We start from the raw sequence: 20,078 nt of genomic DNA, 5'->3' as shown, positions 1-20,078 counted from the left end.
GCAGACGATATAGTGAAGGGACGTTCCCTGTGTGCCAACTTCTCCTTCAGGGCATTCACACTTTCTCACAGCCTTTCTGAAAGTCTGTCATCTTGTTTGAATAGTTCACATGGTACTGCAGGCTATAGGTAGGCTACATTCTACCCTTGAGCTTTAGTTTGAGATTATAGCATTTGGGTTTTATCAGAAAGAAAGATGGGGAAAAAGTGGTTCTGCATTATATGAAACAAACAATGTAGTCCAGTTCACATATTGAAACGACTCTTTTGAGCTGTTTTTTAAACTGAAAACATATACAGCATAAGCAGCGTCCCATTCACAGACAACTCTTATGTCCATTTTTAACTTCAACTGAACTGAAAATAATAACATTCCAGGGGTTTGTCAAGGCTATACACTTTTGGCCCATTTTGTGTGCTTGGAGGTCCCTTGGGTTTCCACAGGAGATTACTTTCAGAGTCTTTCCCTCCTCTCTCTCACGGACTAGAAAAAAGAGGGCTTTCCAGGCAGAGAATCAGCTCATTTAAATTCACAGTCTCTGCCCAGGCTTCCTTGGATGAGCTTTTTTTTTTTGCTCCACTGCTGACAAGACACTTCTGAGTGTTGCATACTTAAAACCGGATCAAAGGACAGGCAGAGATGTGAGCAGAACTTTTAACTGTCGTTCAGGGAGATGCTCTGTCTATATCCATTTCTTTGGAGCGCATCCTGGCATTTTCCATCCCTCTGGTGGGAGTAATGGCATGTGATGAGTTGTGTTCTTTTCTGTCATTTAAACTCTCTCCCAGTGTTATGAGAAATTCACTCTGCTATCACTGTTCAGGGGTCAGTGATGAGCCAAATTTGAAGTGGTGTACATCACTGAGCAATGCTCTTCTCAGAACAATGGAACACATGTCCACGGTGACTATAAACCAATGACATTTTCAGTACAAAAAAGCCCCCACAATTTCAGTAATGTCATGAAACCTTTTATCACTCTCAGAATTACACACTTCTTTCCAGTCTAACTGAAAATTATCTTAGGAAGTCACAATGCTACTTTACACTTCTTAAGGTGTTAAAGTTTCATGTAAGACAGAACTCCCAGTGTTCACACATACTGAGCATCTTAAAATGGGGTCATGTGTCAGTATAAAAAAAAGCTAGATTTGTACATTTTCAGAGTGAAATGTGTGTTGCTCAGCTCTGAAAAACATTTAGGATTGCCAAGACTGTAGTAGGCTAATTGCTGTGCAGCTGCTAAGGTGTTTTCAGTGGTTACTAGGGTTTTAGTGGTTACGAGATGTAAATCCAATCAATAAGAAAAATAACAGCAGAACTCTAAAGTTGAAACACCAATAATTATTTACAGTTATTAAATAATGATTACTTATATACAATAAATAATGTTTGTGTGTATATGTAGAACATATTATGCATTATTTTATACTGGTATTTTTAATTTAAAGATTATATATGGTTATTTACAGGGAAGCGTCCTTGCTCATTTTACTACATTAGGATACATTTGACATTCTCACCTCTCTAATGAGATTTGTTGTTGATATTTAAATGTCAGGCTTAATGGCAAAACCCTCAAGCTCAAACAGACTTCTATTGATTTGCTAGATCCCCTTTGTTCTTGTCTAATTTATCCGCAATTTGATTTAACACAGGTGCTCGTCTTATATCGGCTTTTAGCTTGATTTAAATACTGACTCGTCTCTTTTATCTTTTTAATACAACAGAATAACACTGGCTTGCACATACAGTACATGCTGTACAAATCAGTTTCTGCATTTTTACTTAAAGTGAGATAATCAGGTTTGATATAATCTTTGCAATACAGTCAAATTGCGCTCATTTTTAGAGTTTATTTTGCAGTGTATACTGCATACCATTTTTATAGACAAATAAGCACAGATATAAAATGTAGAAAACTTTGTTAACAACTTTGTTAACATATAATTTCCATTTGTTGTGTGTTTAATTCAGCAGGTCATATTCATTTAACATCTTGGAAAGAAAATATGGTTATTTTGTGTTTTTAATGTTTTGTGTAAACATGTCTTCACTTTTGTCTTTTTAAATCATGACTCAAATTAAATATTTTCAAATCATGATATTACTTCTGGTTTGTTAATCACATTGGAATTAAAAGTTAGTGCACTGCATTGTGGGCTACATAATCCCACGTAGTGTCCTCTGCATGTGTACTGAATATTTTGCCAAATGTAGTAGGTCCTTCCACGCAGACAGAACATTTTCAAACTGTACACAGTAAACATTCTGCATTCAAAATAGTATGAGGAATATGTCATCCAGAAAATACAAATGTTTTTTAGACAAAATATTACCAGAATTACAATAATATTGCTTTAGTGTTGTTTATGACTCAGAATAGCTGGCTATAAATTTGTAGCAGAAGAAAAAAAAACTATCATGAAAATGAGAGCATGAGATTGTTTTCTTTAAATGTCTCTCTTTTATTATCCAATAATTCCCTTGATATGAGAGAGAAAGTCATTCTCTGCCATTTAAGCAGAAAACTAATTTCTCATTTTCCTTTAATCCTGTGATTTGTTCAAGTCTGCTTTATTAGCCTAAGTCATTACAGTACGGCATGGTGAGATTTCTCTGCAAAACACCACATTCTCCACCACATTCAACATCTCCCTCAATGTCGTCATCTTCTCAGAACAGTGACATTTCACCAAGCCGATTAAACCCAGATGACAACACTAACCAAAAATCATTACTATGTCCTGAATTAAATTAAGCTCTCTCTTCCACCCCAACAGTGTGAAACAATTTGATTTAAACAAAGCACTAAATCTCCTGTTTTCCTCTCGTCTCAGTGCATTTGATGTTAAGTCCAATTTACAACTTCTGTCATCATGACAACTAATAAAAGTCAGATTGCCCTAAAGCCTTCCATAGTGATACAAATGATCGACTTGTTTATTTGGTGTCCATGTCTGCTGTGACATTTTTTGAAGTAAGATGTAGTTCTTCTTTTCTCATCGCTCCTCTGGGCTTTAGTAAATTTGTATTTCTTATTCCCTGCCACCGCTATCTCATCCGTCTCTTTCCCTTTGATGATATGTGGACAACATCAGAGCGCTGCATTTGTATAAAACAGAAGTTGCAGTCATCTCATGTTATTTTTTTTAAAGGCCAGCTCTACATTCTCTTTGATTTTGAATGTATTGTATCATATGACATTTACTAGAACGGACATTCATCTTTTCATGTTTCATTCATCTTGTCAGCTAATGTTCATAAAAGACCAGGTGGAGGACAGCGTGGGAGGCTGGAGCTGGCTCACATTTATGTAGCAGTTAATTAGTTCTACATCAAAAGTGCTGCTTCTGAATTACACATCTGTTCTCTTATGATCTTTGAGCTGTGCTGTTCGCATGGGTGCCTCCACATTATACTCTAGGTAAACTTCTGCAAAATAGTTTATTTCAGCTCATCATCATTAAAAGTTCAAGGTGAAACATTGTTATTTAAAAATTCGCCTCTGAAGCCTCAGAGGAGAATGCCTCAGCTGGCTGAACAGCAATTGTTTGGGGCAGATCTTACTAATAATGTTATCTGTGACTATAGACCCTATAAATGGGGCCATGTCATTGACAGCCAGGCAGGGAAATGTGCTGTTACCTTAGCTGAATGTGTAATGGGTTTGCTATGGAGTCTCATACGTTCAGAAGGAGAAAGCATGTAGGTATGTGCACACTCTCATCCTGATGACAATGCAGTTGTTGTTTTTTTAAAGAAATACAGTAATCACTTGTGTGTGCAAGTTGATTTAGAATTTAAATGCTTGTTCCCTATTTGGTCTGTCTTTTTTTCAGTGGTTTTTGCTGTGTAGTCCATTTGTCATCTTAACGCTTCCTTTTATTTTGAGTAAATGCTTCTGAAGCGAAAGATCCATTTCATCAGTACTGAGATTCAGCAGCTAGGAACTCAAAATCTTTTTTTTGTGTATGTGTATGTGTGTGTGTATATATATATATATATATATATATATATATTTTTTTTTTTTTGTAGTTTGTACCACAGATTCGTTGATTACTTTTTTATTTTGCATAACCTCTTGTTCTTTTTCTGTGCACAAAGTGATGTTAGACTGTAATACCTCTGTTTAGGCTTTAATACGTTACTGCTTGTCTTTGTTTTTTTTATTTTTGCATATACTAACAGCTTTCATATATAAGCCATTCAGAAAGTCATTTTGATTCATAAATGTTCAAATATAGTAACATTTGAATGTAAATGAATTATAGATGTCTTTATGTTAATGGCTTGGTCATAAAACCTAGTGATCTGTCTGTGCTATTGTAAAAGGAGACATAGTTAAGCTGACAGTGTCCGCTGCTGGCGGCTGCACAAACTGCAGTGGCTGCTCCACCGGCAATGATGCAGTCAGCTTATGCTCTCATTATTTTAGCAATCTAGAATATTTGTGATGGTATGGCTTATTAAGGTATGCTAATAGTCATTTTCCCTCATTTTAATGCAAAATGGCTTTTGCGAAAGTCTATACATGTAATGTATATATTGTTAGATTTAATTGCATGTTCCATATTTTTTTGTATTTTCTCTTTAATCTGCTTAAGCAGTGACTGGTCTGGAAATACCACTCCAGAGTTATATTGCCTCTTTGGGTGGAAAGGGTTGAAAACAGCAGGGGGATGAAAGACTGAATATTTCATTGCAGCGACAAACAGCAGATGGCCCTCTTGAGTTTTTCTTTTTTTTTTAAATTCCTCCTCTGTGATTGTGTTTCTCTGGTGATATTAATCTAAATGAGAAAATACTCTGTGTTATTGGGGCATGATATTAAACTGGCACCCCAGCCCTTATCGCAACACTCATTACCATATGATTAAAGAAACAGGCGACAGATAAATGTATGCCTATAGCAAAAAACAGGTACTCATCCATGCAATGCGTTACATAGGTGTGTTTGTCTGGGGGTCTCAATAGCACCTCAGAGGTGTGATGTAGTTCTGCTTCATTTCGCTCTCGTGGGGCGTGTCGGTGGAGTTGAGTGAAATTAATTTCCTAGACATTAAATTCTTATGCTTTCCGTCTCCAAAAAAAAAAAAAAAAAAAAAAACAACTAACGAAAAAATTGCTTGATTGTCGTTAATACACTTTCAATTGTTTTAATTCGAATAGCATCTGAATATATTTCTATATTTATATGTGTATTTATGTGTGTGTGTATATATATATATATATATATATATATATATATATATATATATATATACACACACACACACACACACACTTATTTGGCACCTACCAACTAGCCACTAGAAACATTATTAGATAAATTCTACTAGATACATTTTGAAAATATTTAAATGTTGTCATCGGTTCTTATCAGAAAATACATTATCTATATTGACATTAACCGAAGGGCGTTTTTTTTACGTTTTGGAAACGTTGGCAAAGGAGGGGTTTGTCGTTAAGACTTGTTGATGATCTGTGAGGCTGAGGCGGGAAGCGCGTGGCCGTCAAGACTTGTTGATGCCGTTGATCTGTGAGGCTGAGGCGGGAAGCGCGTGCGTCCCACACGCTCCAAACGGTTGGAGACGCTAAATGAGCTCGAACTGGAGGATGAAGAGAAGCATTTCTTGAATACGTTTTCTCTCCTTGCTAACGTTAGCACTTATGCTGCGCATTCGTATACTCCCGCTTCGGGCAAAGACTTTTTATTTGAGTTTATTTATTTGTTCGTTCTTGTCACACCAAGTAGACGTAATCCTCACCGGAGCAGCTCGGTGTTGCTTACATTTCCCCCTCAGAAGACATGCTGCTTTAGAACAGGAAAAAAAACGCACATCGCTACTGAAGAACCACGCGACCTAGAACATGAGACTGAATGGGGAGTGAACGTCTGAGAAGATCCCTTATCAACAAGAAACACCTTAGTTCAAACTTACCTCAATTCACCGTCGTTGCGCCGTCGGTTATTCTCAAGATGAGTGGACGTTTGAACGGAACTGGCGTGGATATCTGCTAAACTTGGTAAATATGTGAGACATATTAATATGTGTAGTCGCAGGGCTCCACCTGGGAGACGAAGGTGGTCGCGTTTCTCCGCTTGACAGCTCAGAACGAAAAACGCGTTGTTTGTTCAGACTCCGGGAGTGGACGTCGCTGGCCAGGGTGCTGAATTTCACCAGGACCGGGTCAGACATAAAGGAAGGAAAGTGACGGATCAGTGAGACGCCCAGGCGTGCCTTGAATATATTTTCATATTCTACATTCTGGAGGAGCCGGACAACTCATATGATAACCATTTTCCGAAAAGCGTTGTGAAATCAGGAATGAAAAGTAACCTGCGAGCCGCGTGACTCCGAAATGAAAATTGGACAACATGTGAAATACGGACAGTTGAGTAACACTTCACCTTTGTATTCATTATGCCAATCCATTTTCTTATTTCGCCACTGGTGATGTGTGGATATCTTTGATCATCATCCGTGCATTTCAGAGGGCAGAGCACACAAACAGTCTCAAAAATGGGACAATAATTGAGACCGATCAGGCGGTTTGTTGTTGTTCTCTGTGCTTTGTGTGTAAGGGGTTCAACAGCCCTGTTTTTGAGACATGGCAGCGGCGATTGCCAGCGGTTTGATCCGCCAGAAGAGACAGGCACGGGAGCAGCATATAGACCGACCATCCACCAACAGAAGGAGAAAAAGCCCCAATAAGAATAAAGGGCTTTGCAATGGGAACCTGGTCGACATCTTCTCCAAAGTGCGAATCTTCGGCCTCAGGAAACGCAGACTACGACGACAAGGTGTGGGAAGTTCCGTACACGAACCGTAATTGTGCACATAAGACGTCTATGCTATGTTTAATGTCTTGAGATAATATACGCCCTCATTTCATTTTCACATTCAGATTTGACAACAAGGGCATGGAGCTGCTGTTTATCTTGACAAGAATAGTTTACAGGGTTTTTAAGACTTATGTTGCGTCTTGACAGATTTCTTTGACCGACTGTTTTTATTTCCATCAGTCTGCAAATCTGTCATTTTTTTTTAACACAAATTGTTAAGTCAGTAATAAGACAAGTAAGTAATGAAACCACGTATTCAACTTCAATATATGTACGTCATACTCTCAAAATAATTCTCAAAACAATTCTCCACCGTTTTTGAAGGCCACGTATATCACAACTAGATATTGTTTTGATTCAAACTAGCTATATATGCATTGTTTGTAATATTCTGAGATTTGGCAACCTCTGAATCTTTTCTGTACCCTTGGGAGGTGTTGATTTTGAATTATTTGCACGTTTCATGAATGCAAGTGAAGGAAAAAATGCTATCACATCATCAGTAAACAACATCCAATGACAGCTATCTTAATAGAAATGGCAATGACACAATATTCAGTTTAGGTAAGATTAAAATAAAAACATTCTTTCTGTCACCCGAACAGTAATGTAGACCTTTTTAGACGAAAAATGTAATTATGATGGGACCTACTGTAAAGATTAATGATTCTAAATGTAAGTATTTTTAATTAAAAAAATATTTATTTTTCATACATCACATTTATATAGCAATTAAAAATGTTCTAGTACGTAAGGTTGCTTTACAGAAAATCAGAAAATGATTAGCAGTTTTTTCAGGAGACAATCTTAAAAATTGACAGTTAGCTCAGGACAATTGTATATTGTTGAGTTAATATGTTAATGTTTTATCGCAAGGGATATACAAATTTTTAGAACCAGAAAATATATTTGTGTGTTGTGTATGCATTTTTGGTTTGCAAGCAGAAATTATATATATATATATATATATATATATATATATATATATATATATATATATATATATATATATATATATATATATATATAACCTTGTAGACTGGCAGCTTATCCAAAAGTTGAGCTACAGTCTGATAAAACTATAATAGAGGTGGCGATTTGGCATACTGTATATCATGGTACCTATCAGAGATGTCCAGAGGGGAATCTTGCACATATAAGTAGTGAGTAAAAGATGTAGCTGTTGCCAGGAGAAAATGAGAGTGATGAATTAGGCCTGCAACGTCTCGGTTAACGTGCACCTGTGACGGCCATCTTATTACAGATGGCGAACAGCTCATGGCCTCCCTTTACACTCCCAGTGTTAACTTTTTTTGGGGGAAAGCAGCTTCTTACAAGGCATTTAAGTTAAGTTTACCAACATTATCACTATTTACAATTAAATTGAAAATAAGGTTTCTTTAAGCATTAAGAACATTTAAGAACATTTTGATTAGACTTTTAACATAGCCTCCCATCATACAAGGCAGTGAGATGCTACATTCATCTCCATTTTAACTCTGACATTTGTCAAGACATGCAGACAAAATAAATTTCCCCTGAGTATAAAAAAGCATGTACAGACCATTTTGCCTTGTGGCAGTGTGTTAAAAGAAATCAGAGAAGACAGTAGTTAAAAAAGAAAAGAAAAAAAAGACCCTGCTCAAGCGTATTTTCTGTGTCCTTTAGGTTTGTCAAATGTATAGCAAGATGAGCAATGTTGTTGATCATCATGGCAAAATTTATTTGCTAAAAGAAAGGTACTGTTTTGGAGTGCTATTGTGGAATTCAAGCCTGTGATTTATAATTTGTCCAGCACACCAACCAAAAACATTAAACAAGGAACAGTTCTTATATACTGTTTCATACGGATATATCTGACTTTCTAGACTCTCAAACAGAATGCTATTATTGATAAGGCATTAGCGTATCCAGATCATTACAGAGGTTTGCGTCAAGTTGCATTGATTGAACATTATCATGCTAATAGTGACTTCTATAAATGTATAAATAACACTAGTGGTAGACCCAAGAAACCTTTTAATTTATGTGCTCACTCACTGTACATTTTATTTGTCATTATTGTTTCGTAGGTGAACATTTTTGGGGATCATGAAGTATTTCTTTGCACATAGGGCAAAATGTAATGAAGGTTCAATATTAACAGCAGCTGGTAATATATATGTGTGCAAGAGAACATGAATGTCTTAATATTTTCAAGCAAAGATTTTCCAACACAAAGTCTTGCTTTATTTTGTATGATACCATTTCAATTTGAAAAGAATGGACACAGGCTGTTGACATTAAATGCCCAGTCAATGCTGTCAGCTGCGACCAAAATCTTAGCTAAAATGTGCATTATAAAGACTGACAGTTGTTGTTGCACAGTTTGTTTTAGCTTTTACCCGAGATCTCACGGGAGTCATATTGTACAATATAGCAAACAACAGTTGTAACACTGCAAATGACTTTAGGCTGGCATATAGGTATCTCAGAATAAAGGTCAATAAATGAAATTGGCTCCTTATAGGTCAAATATTGAAATTGACTGACAGTTGGTATATTTGCCATTTTTAACAAACCATATCTGAATATATGAAAGACGCGATTCTCATAAAATGAGGAGTCTGAGTTGTTTGTTAATGTCCATGACCTCAGAAATAAATCAGAAAAATATCTTCAGACATGAAAGGTCTCCATCAAGCCGGTAAACACAAGTGTATCTTTCATTTTTTAAATCACTTTGTTCAGAACAGAGAGGTTATCTGCTTGATTGCATCTCAGAGTGCTGCCATGTAGCAAATTTTACCCTTTTTACTCCACAGGACATTTTATGTCCTATGGCCATGAAAAAATAAATATTGTTGTAAAGTGATTGCTTACTAAAATGCCCTGATGCAAACTCAATTGATAAATTTAGTAGGTGAAAGGTTCTTATATAGCAAAAGGTATAACTCTAAGGCCATCCTTAAAAATATTCTTGTTTGCCGTAACCCGACCGACCCTGTCAATTTAGCACCGACTCAATTTTGTATTTTTTTTGCTTTTAGTCTGACCGACTTGCCGATTGTAAATTTGCGTTAAGACCGACCAATTTTTTTTTACTCTTCAAACAACTAATACAAAGACAATAAAATACTATTAATTATATTTAAGTAAGTATTGTGAATATATAAATTGCCTAGGCCTACATACAAATGAAGGCTATTTTTAATAAAAAAAAAAAAAACCTGTGATGTCATCTATGTTTACACTATACATACAGTCGGCATCTAGTCATAGCTGGGGGCGTGGCGAGGGCGGAGTCGGCGTGGGGGAAAACACTACGAACATCGTGTGTATCTGAATGACAAAAATGCACATATTGAGTGCTCATTCCCAGAGACGCGTAGAACAATTTTAGTCTCTTTTAACTTTAATATTCATATACACAAGTCCATATCGATATTTGATTCATTTTACAGCCCTAATATAGATGTATTCATTCAAAAATAGCCAAATTCCATGACGTTCAGCTTTATACAGCAAGTTCTATTTTTGACTGGATTCCGCGATTCAATCGCTTCGCAAACACAGACGGGGTGAATTTATGAATGAAAGTGTAAAAGTTCTGACACAAAACTAAGTTGTTACGTGTCCACACGCTTTTTTAAGTGGGTAAACGGGTTTATGTTTGACACAAGGCTAACGTTACATAGTTTTGCTTAAGGTAGAATGATAAGGCTAATTATATATACATGCCACTTTCTGAAACAACCTTACACAGTTTTAATAGCGTTAATAATGAACACAATGTTAACGTAGCCTGCCTGTGATGAATGCTGACTGCACACATTTCCACAACTTCCCTTGATCATCCTCACAACTTATTGCTTGTAGCCATTTTGTCATCCTTTCCGGCTCTGTATGTTTATTAGGAAGGATGTAGAACTTCATTTCATAATTTGTTAGTTTAATGGAGGTACAGAAAACGACACAACGACTCTTTGGCATGATTGTCCTGTGTATTTCAATTGGCGCCAACGCAATGTTTTCCCCCACTATCTATAGATCTATAGATACAGACGGTTGGTCTGGGAACGCCCCGTCACGTGATGTGAATTTAGCCCGTGGGGGAAAACATTGCGTGGCATTGCGTCATCACCATCAAAAAAATTTACTTTTTGTTTTTTTTACATTGAAACTTGAAAAAAATAAAATAAAATATAGATCGACCTACCGACCCTTTTTAAAAAAAAATTACTGTTACTGCAAACCAAAATATTTTTAAGGATGGCCTAACCTTGTATTGAAGTTTCACTAAAACCATGTACAGTAGTAAGTCAGGAAGGGTGCAGAAATCATTAGCCGTCTTTATCAATCAAGCAATTATTCTGCAGTATTTATTGTCTTTTTGTGTTTCTGCATTTGTCCACTGTGAAAGTTAAGTGCTCTGATGCTTATTATCCAGATAAGTGATAAATATGACAGATTCGTCCCGGCAAAACATGGTCCAACACACTGTTAGGGTGTTACGTTTTGTGTCCAATTAGAATGCTCAGTGGAAAGGAAGACCACCAGTAACGCTAGCTTTTAATCTCACTCTATGCTAAGTATCATTAAAAAGTTTGATGAATCTTGCATACACTCAGTTTGTTCTGAATGAAAGTGCATTGCGCCTCCTTTAGTCTTGAGTGTAAGGTTAGACAGAAAAGTTAGACAGAAAATACCAGCAATTTTACGCGCCTATAAGACCCAGTGACGTCGAAAGCAACCTCTTATGCTGCGTTCACACCAAACAGCTGGACATATAGTGAATAAAAAACGATCTGGTCTGGACCCCAAAAATGTTGATCAACTTGTTTTCCTGTCCAATAAATTTGTAATGGCCCTAGCCTTTTTGCGCATTCCATTATGCATGCCTAGTGCCGCCTAGCCTAAGTGTCGGTTACGTTCAATAAAAAAACACACATGGCCTGTTCTCAAGTCCATTTAAAGTTTCATTTTTTGAAAAGTTGTTTGAAATGGAATGAATCATTATTTAAAATAATCTTGGAGATTTTTGAATTGCCTAAATCATAAATGCAGCCGGGTTGAAGCCTGCAGTGATGTTTTTCTTTTGTTATGGCAGCCGTCCCCTCTGCATATATATTTTTTCGAGAATGTTGCACTCCTGTTGCTGTTTGTTATTCTGCACGAAACTTCATGCCAATAAATAAGAATTATTGCAGACTTGTGCGTTTTCCAGCGCTCTCTTTACGCTCGTCCCCTATTTGACGTTGAAAAAGGAAACGTCTTTTTTTTTAGACATGGAAAATCGATTTTACAATCGATTCAATGAACACTTATGTCTTAAAAATCGAAAATGATTTTTCACAAAAGTGACAGCCCTATTCTATACAGTGGGACAATAACGACTTTGCAGGGACCGTCTGGCGCTTCTGACTCACAGTCTGTAAGTACGTTTACATATTTAAAGAATTTGCCACTGATGATTCAAACGCGAGTTTTGAGCAGTGTATAGTAGCGCTTGTCATTTGTCATTTCTCCAATCACAAATGCAGACATGGTTTTGTGTTTACACAGCGTGATATGCAACGCTTAAAAATTATGCCCACACTGGATGCAACAAATGCATAGTTTATAATGGATTATATTGTTTTTGTCTTGTCACGCTGGGACACAGCTTCACAGTATGGTAAGGCAGCGTATCCCAATCTGCGTATTGCATATATGCTCTGCATATTTTGTGTGTTTCTCTTATCACATACAATGTTTGTTCTATTCGACCATAAGTGCCCTGTGAAGTGGACATCACCGGATATTCCGCCTTGATTCCAGTAACGAGTGTATATGTTCCATTCAAAGGGCATTAAAGTGTGCGGGATGTGCATTTAAATTGTATTTATTTAAAGAGATATATTATGTCACACTTATCTGTTTGTGGAAACAGTGCAGGCAGCAGCACAGTGCAAATCCATGAATGTTTGGAAGTGAAGTAAAAACAACGGTTTTCCTTTGCTCAGTTCTCTCCACAGCGGGCTCAGGAACAACTTCCCCTAAAGTGGGTTCAGGAACTGCTCTCTCTGGAGTGGGCTCTCAGAGTGGACTCAGGAGCTTCACTTTCAGGAATTTCATACTCTGTGACCACAACAGGTTTGCCAAACAAGACTGGCAAGAGATTCAGAAAAGGCCTCTGTGGCCATGACAACGGGCTAGTAGAAACTGTCTCTGAGGGCATGATATAACTGACAAGTACACACATTACTGACTTGACATAAATGGCAGGCAGTTTAGAAGAATTCATTAGACTAGATTCCTCTGGAACTATAGGATTTGGGACTTGAGAAGGAAGGACTGTAGACAGCACAGATTCTCCTCTTCCTCCACTTTCGATGAGTGGATACTATTTGCTTGACTTGGCCAACGGAATTGCAGAGAACTTCGTGGACTCAGCGGTGGATGAAACTGACCTGGCAGACTTTGAAGTGACTGGGACAGGCTTAATTGACTGAAGGACAACAGTTGACTTGACTGACTCAAGAATAACAGAAGCACAGTCAGCGGATTCTGGAAAGACAGAGGTTTACTCTGCAGATTCAGAAGTAGCAGGAACTGACTTGACTGACAGAAAGATTCTGATGGTTGACTTGACTGGCTCTTGAATAACAGAAGTGGATGTGACTGGTTTGTGGATGACCAAAGTTGACTCAGACTAAGAGTTGACTGGAAGCGACTTGATTGCTGCCAACTTTGCCATCTCAGAAATGACTGGAGTGGGTTTGGCTGGAACAGAAATATCAGTAGAACTCTTGGCTGATTCTGGGAAGACAGAGGTTGATTCTGCAGACTTAGAAGTAGCTGGAACTGACTTGAATGTTTGGGAGATGACAGCAGTTGACTTAAATGGCTCATCCCTAATAAATATACACATATTGTTGTATTCTTGCAATATCTTTCTCATAATATATGATCAACATTTGTAGAACAGAGAGCAGGAATTTCATAAAACTAGTAGTTCCAGTATGTAATGTAATAGCAGCACTTTCTCAGTACTTCCTGTGACTGTGAACAGTGTGAGTGTGCTTATGAAAGCTGGAAAAGCCCTTCTCCTATTCCTGAAAGTCTATAGTGGGTCAATCACATGTGGTTAAGTCTGCAGCTGGTGCTGTGTGCAGTGAGACATGCCCCCCCATCCACGTCTGTCTGATGACAGCTACCTCCACCTGTCTATCTCCTTCTGTCTCTCTCTCCACCACACATACAATACTGTGCACCTGCTTGCTAACCATTTATCAGGATGGATGTTATGAACATCTATCTTCTTTAAAAACGAAGTAATTTTATCAATAGAGGGAGTGAGAGATGTATGTTCTGTATGCTAATGATGCCATTAATTGATATCCTGGATGGCATTTTTTTTAGATCGATTTAGCTTTTTCTAATATGTAGAGACAAGTTTCAAAACTGGTCTTGTACCATTTGTGCTACAGTTATACTTTTCCATAATTTTTCCTGGTGGACAATAAAACAGTTGAAAAAAGTCCCATAATAGATTACTTTAAAACAGGGAACTAAGCCATATCTAGAGACTAGAATATCATAGACACTTGAAGGTTGGCTCTTTTGACTTGTTCCAGCAACCAGCTGTATCAACATAGCAAACATATTTCATAGCAAAATGCAAAACAATGCAAAGCAACCATATATATGAATTCCTTGGGAACTACCCAGAACACCTTAGCAACTGCATAGTTACATGTTAAAAAAAGAGCCTGAACACTTGCTACAACCACATGTAGCAGCATCCTGGCGTCTCATGGTGGTGAGATTTGCATGGGCAAAACTTACCTACATTTTGTACAAATCTAATTTTCCTTACATCCCCTAAATATGGCAAGCTTACATTTGGGGATGTACCGTATATGGAACCGTAGCTCATGTCTATCTCTTTGATTTGTTCTTGTTTTTGTTTTTTTCTTGTAAGTAAATGCTGGGGAGCTTTTTGCTGTCTTTAAGCATTTTAAGATGCTGTTTCAGCAGTATCACTGTGTAGGTGGAGTCAAATATCATAAAGCACAACTGTGATTAGCATTCTTTGTATCTATCTTTCCCTTTAAACTCACCCTCTCCTTCTTCCTTTTGTTCTTTTCTCTTTTACTCTGTCTTTTTATTTTTTTCTCCACCTTTGATATGTCAGTTTCTTCAGCTCTGCCCTGGCCTAACACAGGCAAATCCAGGACAGCAGGCCAACGGTAAACAGCAGCATTGTACCTACATCAATTTGACAAGGCAGTTATTTGTTTACCATCCTGGAATTAAGCACAGCATGGCTGGTTAAGTGTATAACAAGAGAGCCTTATAGCCAAATTATGCTTCGACACTTTATACTGTAAGAAATTCTCCTGTTTTTCCTTCCTGTGTCATGAAATTGGTGTCACTCGCATCTATTTATGTGATTACCCTCGAGCAGTGTTTGCTAAAGAACAACACAGCCTCCCCAGAGTTAAACAACCAACAGTAGTATGTTTTTTCTCTCACTATCGTTATACAATTTCCCTCATGTCAATCCAAAATTTTATGACAGTTTAGCTGATGTCTGCATTCAAATTTGGTACATTGTGCTGGATTTGAAGACAGTTATTAATGTCAATCCTGGATTGATGCATGTTCCTGTGTAATGCTTCAGGAGACTTGGAATAAGATAATTTGGTGTGAATGCTTGGTGCTGCTTTCGAACGCTCCTCCACTATGTGTCTGCTGTATTTAGATGAGTTCTAACAGAGCAAACTATTGTTAAGTCTTTTTGAATTAGCATGGTCTAGTATGTACACATTTGACATTCCCTTAGCGATACTTCAGATTGAACACAATTCAAAAAACATTGTAGCTGTAATGTGTGAATGTGTGTATGAACTCTGAAGTAAAGGACAGTGTTCTGATAGAAACTTCTTTGGTTTGTTATATCCTTCAGATCTCCACTCTCATGTGCCAAAAGGAACACAGGATCTTCATTTTTAATTAAATTCTGTCCAAAAACAGACCTGGGACAATTTGTACACCAAAAACATTTGTAATCATAAAACCATGCCCTTCTGTTTGGCAACCAGATTACAGTGCTACTCAAACTGTTCATGTGAAGAGCGAGATCACTTGCATGGTTACCTCACTGATTTTTCTGATAAGCTCCCTGTTGATATCAACTTATAATTATCTTTATATCTTCTACTGTTCTGCTTTATGGTTATGTCATCACATTAATGTAACAATATGTGTTTGTTGATTATTGAGTGTTTTCTGTCTTTCTCCACAGATCCCCAGCTCAAGGGTATAGTGACCAGGTTATACTGCAGGCAGGGGTACTACTTGCAAATGAACACAGATGGATCTCTGGATGGGACTAAGGATGACAGTAGTAATTCTTGTGAGTTCCCTTTAATTTAATCATTATTGCACATAATAAATAGTCAAAACATGAACATGTTTCAGAAGGATTTTTTTCTGGTGCTCAAAATGCTACAGCTACACTTAAAAGGTAATGTGACCACAAATGCATATCATTATTTTTACTACACACACTTATAAAATCCCTGTTACTGATTCATTTTATGTAGTTATCACTGTTGCTGATATGGCAGTAGGCTGGTCCTTGGGGAGATGTGTGTGCATGTGAGGTGGTAACTCAGGAGGCAGTGGTGTATTATTAGCCTCTACTGGGCCTGCTTTTCAAATGCTTCAGGCCAGCTGCTTAATTTGATTTTCATATGGTGCTGTAATGAAAGAGTGACACACAGAGGGCTTTCTGTCAGTCACACACGCAAGAGATGACATTTGTTACACTTAGAAACACACCTACACAAATGCAGAAAATAACTGTACTGTTGGCATATAACAATATAAAAACATTGTTTGGTTATTATTGGTAAATGACATTTTTACTAAAGTAATCAAAGTTTCAATGAAGTTGTACTGTTCTCTATATATGTTTGCTTTCGAAGTGTGAATATATATAAACAGCAAGCCAAACTCTGCTCAAGAGCCAGGATATGAGCGTCTTGCTCCTTTAATAGTATTGCAGTTTACATGGGCAAAAACACCGGCCATTGAACCGAGTAAAACTGTAAATAAATGAAAGAAATATAAAAAACTTAATATAAATCAAAATGACATACTTATTAACAATGTAACAAGTAAAATGTATATAGATACATTGCTAACTCAGGTTAGAAGCATTATCAATACAGCGCACTAGCGCCAATCTGCAATAACATAAACATTTAAATATCACGTTTAAACTCCTGCAATATACACTAAACAGATAAATGATTCAAATTAACTTACAGCCAATGCTTACGGCAGGGATTAGAAGAAAGATTGACGCAAATGCAACAGAAACATCTCTCACGCGTTCACTGCACCATGAGCTCGTTATTTCCTGTTACCCGATGCGCATTGCTCGTGGAAACACGTCAAAATAAAAGTCCTAACATAGGAACTTGCATAATAGCGGCAAGTAAAATGAAACTTATACAGAATATTAAACAACTACGAAATTATAATATTCATAAATGTAAATGTACATCGTAAATTATACACAGCCTCTAACAGAGGCAGAACACTCCCCACCTGGCATTATTAATGCTACTATAACAGTCCGTGGTGAGTCTTACTTAGTCCCCCTTAGCTAGGAGTAAGATCACATCAGAAATAGGTCGTAAGAATGTTTTCACGTTACCACCTGAGGTTGTTTTAACTTCTATCTTGCGGACCTTTCCGTCACTGCTCGGGAAGACGGATGTGATTAAGCCCAAAGGCCAGTCATTCCTTGGGAACTGAGCTTGTTTCAACAACACAACATCTCCAATGTGCAAGTTTCGGTGAGTTTCGTGCCACTTGCGTCGAGGTTGAAGTGTACTGATGTATTCTTTTCGCCATCGGCTCCAGAACTCGTTGGCCAATGCTTGTACTTGTCTCCACTGACATCTTAGGAGATCCTTCTCAGTGCAGTTCTCAATTGGGACAGGTACTCCTGGCTTTTGGTTAAGGAGCATGGCTGGAGTGAGTACGCATGGAGAATAGGGGTCCGATGAGATGGGAACCAGAGGTCTAGCGTTTATGATTGCGGACACCTCTGCCATCAGAGTGCAAAGTACCTCATGAGTCAAGTGAGCATGTTTCTTCTGCAACAGTATTGCGTCTAGAATCCTGCGGCTCACGCCGATCATGCGTTCCCACGCTCCCCCCATGTGGGAAGCGTGTGGAGGATTGAATTCCCACGTACAGCCATTCTCATGGAGGTATTTCAGAAGACTAGTCTGGTTCTCTTTTGTTGGTTGCATGCCCAATACCTGGCTAGCTCCGACAAAGTTGGTACCTCTGTCCGATCTGAGCTGTTTTGCTGGTCCCCTCACAGCAAAAAAACGTCGCAGAGCGTTGATGCAACTGGCAGTGTTCATGGATTCTATAATTTCTATGTGTACTGCTCGTATACTCATACACGTGAAGAGTATAGCCCACCTTTTGTTTTCAGCTACCCCACCTCTGGTGCGTCGAGTGACCACTGTCCATGGACCAAAAACATCTAACCCCACGTAGGTAAATGGAGGAGATGTACTGAGGCGCTCAGGAGGTAGATCTGCCATCTTCTGAACTTCCTGCTTTCCTCTGAGTCTGAGGCATGTTACACAACAATGAAGAATGGAGTTTATCAGTCTTTTCCCTCCGACAATCCACAAGCCAGCCGATCTAATTGCTCCCTCCGTAATCTGTCGGCCTTGATGGTGCACTTTGGAATGGTAGTAACTCACCAACAGTTTGGCAACATGACTATGCTTTGGGAGGATGATTGGATTCTTCAACTCTGATTCAAGAGAGGAGTGTCTCAGACGTCCCCCAACCCTCAAAAGATCGTCATAGATGTAGGGGTCGAGGTTCCGCAGCCCATTTGACTGACAAACCTGTTCGTTCCTCTTCAAAGCAGCATACTCCTCTGGATATAGGTCTTTCTGGACATGTAGAAGAATTAGTTTCTTTGCAGTTGCCTGCTCTTCAGGAGTGCGTATTTCACTGCACTGGTGCCATCCCTTGCACGCATGCGATGTGCTGATGGAACTTGACGTGTGAGAACGTGCTTGATGAATCAGAAAGGAAACAGCTCTTAGCAAAGATTCCCAGGTTGAAAAGCGCTGAAATCGTTTTGAGAAGCGGCTTCTGTCAATTTGAGTAATGAAGCTGGTCACACAAGGTCTGATTTCTGCATCCACCATAGGATTCACCAGATTGAAGAACTCACACTCTTGCGCTTGGGGCATTTTGTAGAGAAAGCTAGGTCCTGTGAACCATATAGTGTCATTAAGCTGTGATGCGACCACAGATCTCGTCGCTAGATCAGCTGGATTCTGATCCATAGGCACATAATTCCACTGATCTGGAGAAGTCGACTGGCGTATCCGTTGAACACGGTTGTGCACATAAACGAAGAAGCGTCTGGACTCATTGTAGATATATCCCAGGACTACTTTGCTGTCACAAAAGAACTTCACAGCATTCGGCTTGTAGTCTAGTTCATCAAGGATATGTTCAGCCATCTCTACAGCCAGCACCGCTCCACACAGCTCTAGGCGAGGGATGGAAGGCTCAGGACGAGGTGATAACTTTGCCTTGCCCAGCACAAATCCCACTTTGGCCTCGCCTTCATCAGTCAGAGCTCGAATATAAGCCACTGCCCCTATGGCCCAGTTTGAGGCATCTGAAAAGACACACAACTCAGTGTATGAAGTGTTAGAGAGTGAATGATGTAGGTATGTGCGTGTGATGTGAATGTTACTTAGCTTTTGAAGTGAGGTTCTCCATTCTTTCCACTTGTTTCTCTTCTCTTCAGGAAGGGCTGTGTCCCAGTCATGCACCTCTTTAGTCAGCTCACGTACTAGCGCTCTGCCTTGGATCGTCACTGGTGCCACCAAGCCCAAAGGGTCGAAGATGCTGTTCACGGTGGAGAGCACTCCGCGGTGAGTGTAGGGCTGTTCATTAATTGCAACTTTGAAGGTGAAGGTATCTGTCTTTATGTCCCAGTATAAACCCAGACTTCTTTGAGTGGGCCAAATCTCATTTCCAAAATTCAGATCTTGGAGGCCAGAAGCCAGGTCTTCTGGTGGGAAAGCTTGCATCACTTTGACACTGTTTGAAGCTATCTTATGGAGCTTAAGATTCGACTTTGAAAGCGATTCTTGAGTGCGCTTGAGCAGGTCGATCGCTTCAGCTTCTGTGGGAA

At 38.6% G+C, this 20,078-nt stretch overlaps 1 protein-coding gene across 3 annotated transcripts in view; it reads left to right on the top strand.

The window, feature by feature from the left end:
* Nucleotides 1–20,078, top strand: part of LOC132153018 (fibroblast growth factor 14-like) — a 142,043-nt gene that overhangs the window by 79,095 nt on the left and 42,870 nt on the right. For 2 of the 3 annotated variants that reach the window (XM_059562123.1, XM_059562122.1), the window contains exon 2: nucleotides 16,122–16,232. In XM_059562123.1, coding sequence (XP_059418106.1) covers nucleotides 16,181–16,232 — 52 coding nt within the window. In that variant the 5' untranslated portion in view covers nucleotides 16,122–16,180. Of the gene's footprint in view, nucleotides 1–5,491; nucleotides 6,809–16,121; nucleotides 16,233–20,078 lie in introns of those variants that run through there. The other variant, XM_059562121.1, reaches the window with a different exon arrangement.

Source organism: Carassius carassius, chromosome 11 (genome assembly GCF_963082965.1).
Source record: "Carassius carassius chromosome 11, fCarCar2.1, whole genome shotgun sequence".
Classification (NCBI taxonomy): domain Eukaryota; kingdom Metazoa; phylum Chordata; class Actinopteri; order Cypriniformes; family Cyprinidae; genus Carassius; species Carassius carassius.
The sequence above is the reverse complement of the archived record's forward strand: the minus strand, read 5'-3'. Positions and strand labels throughout refer to the sequence as shown.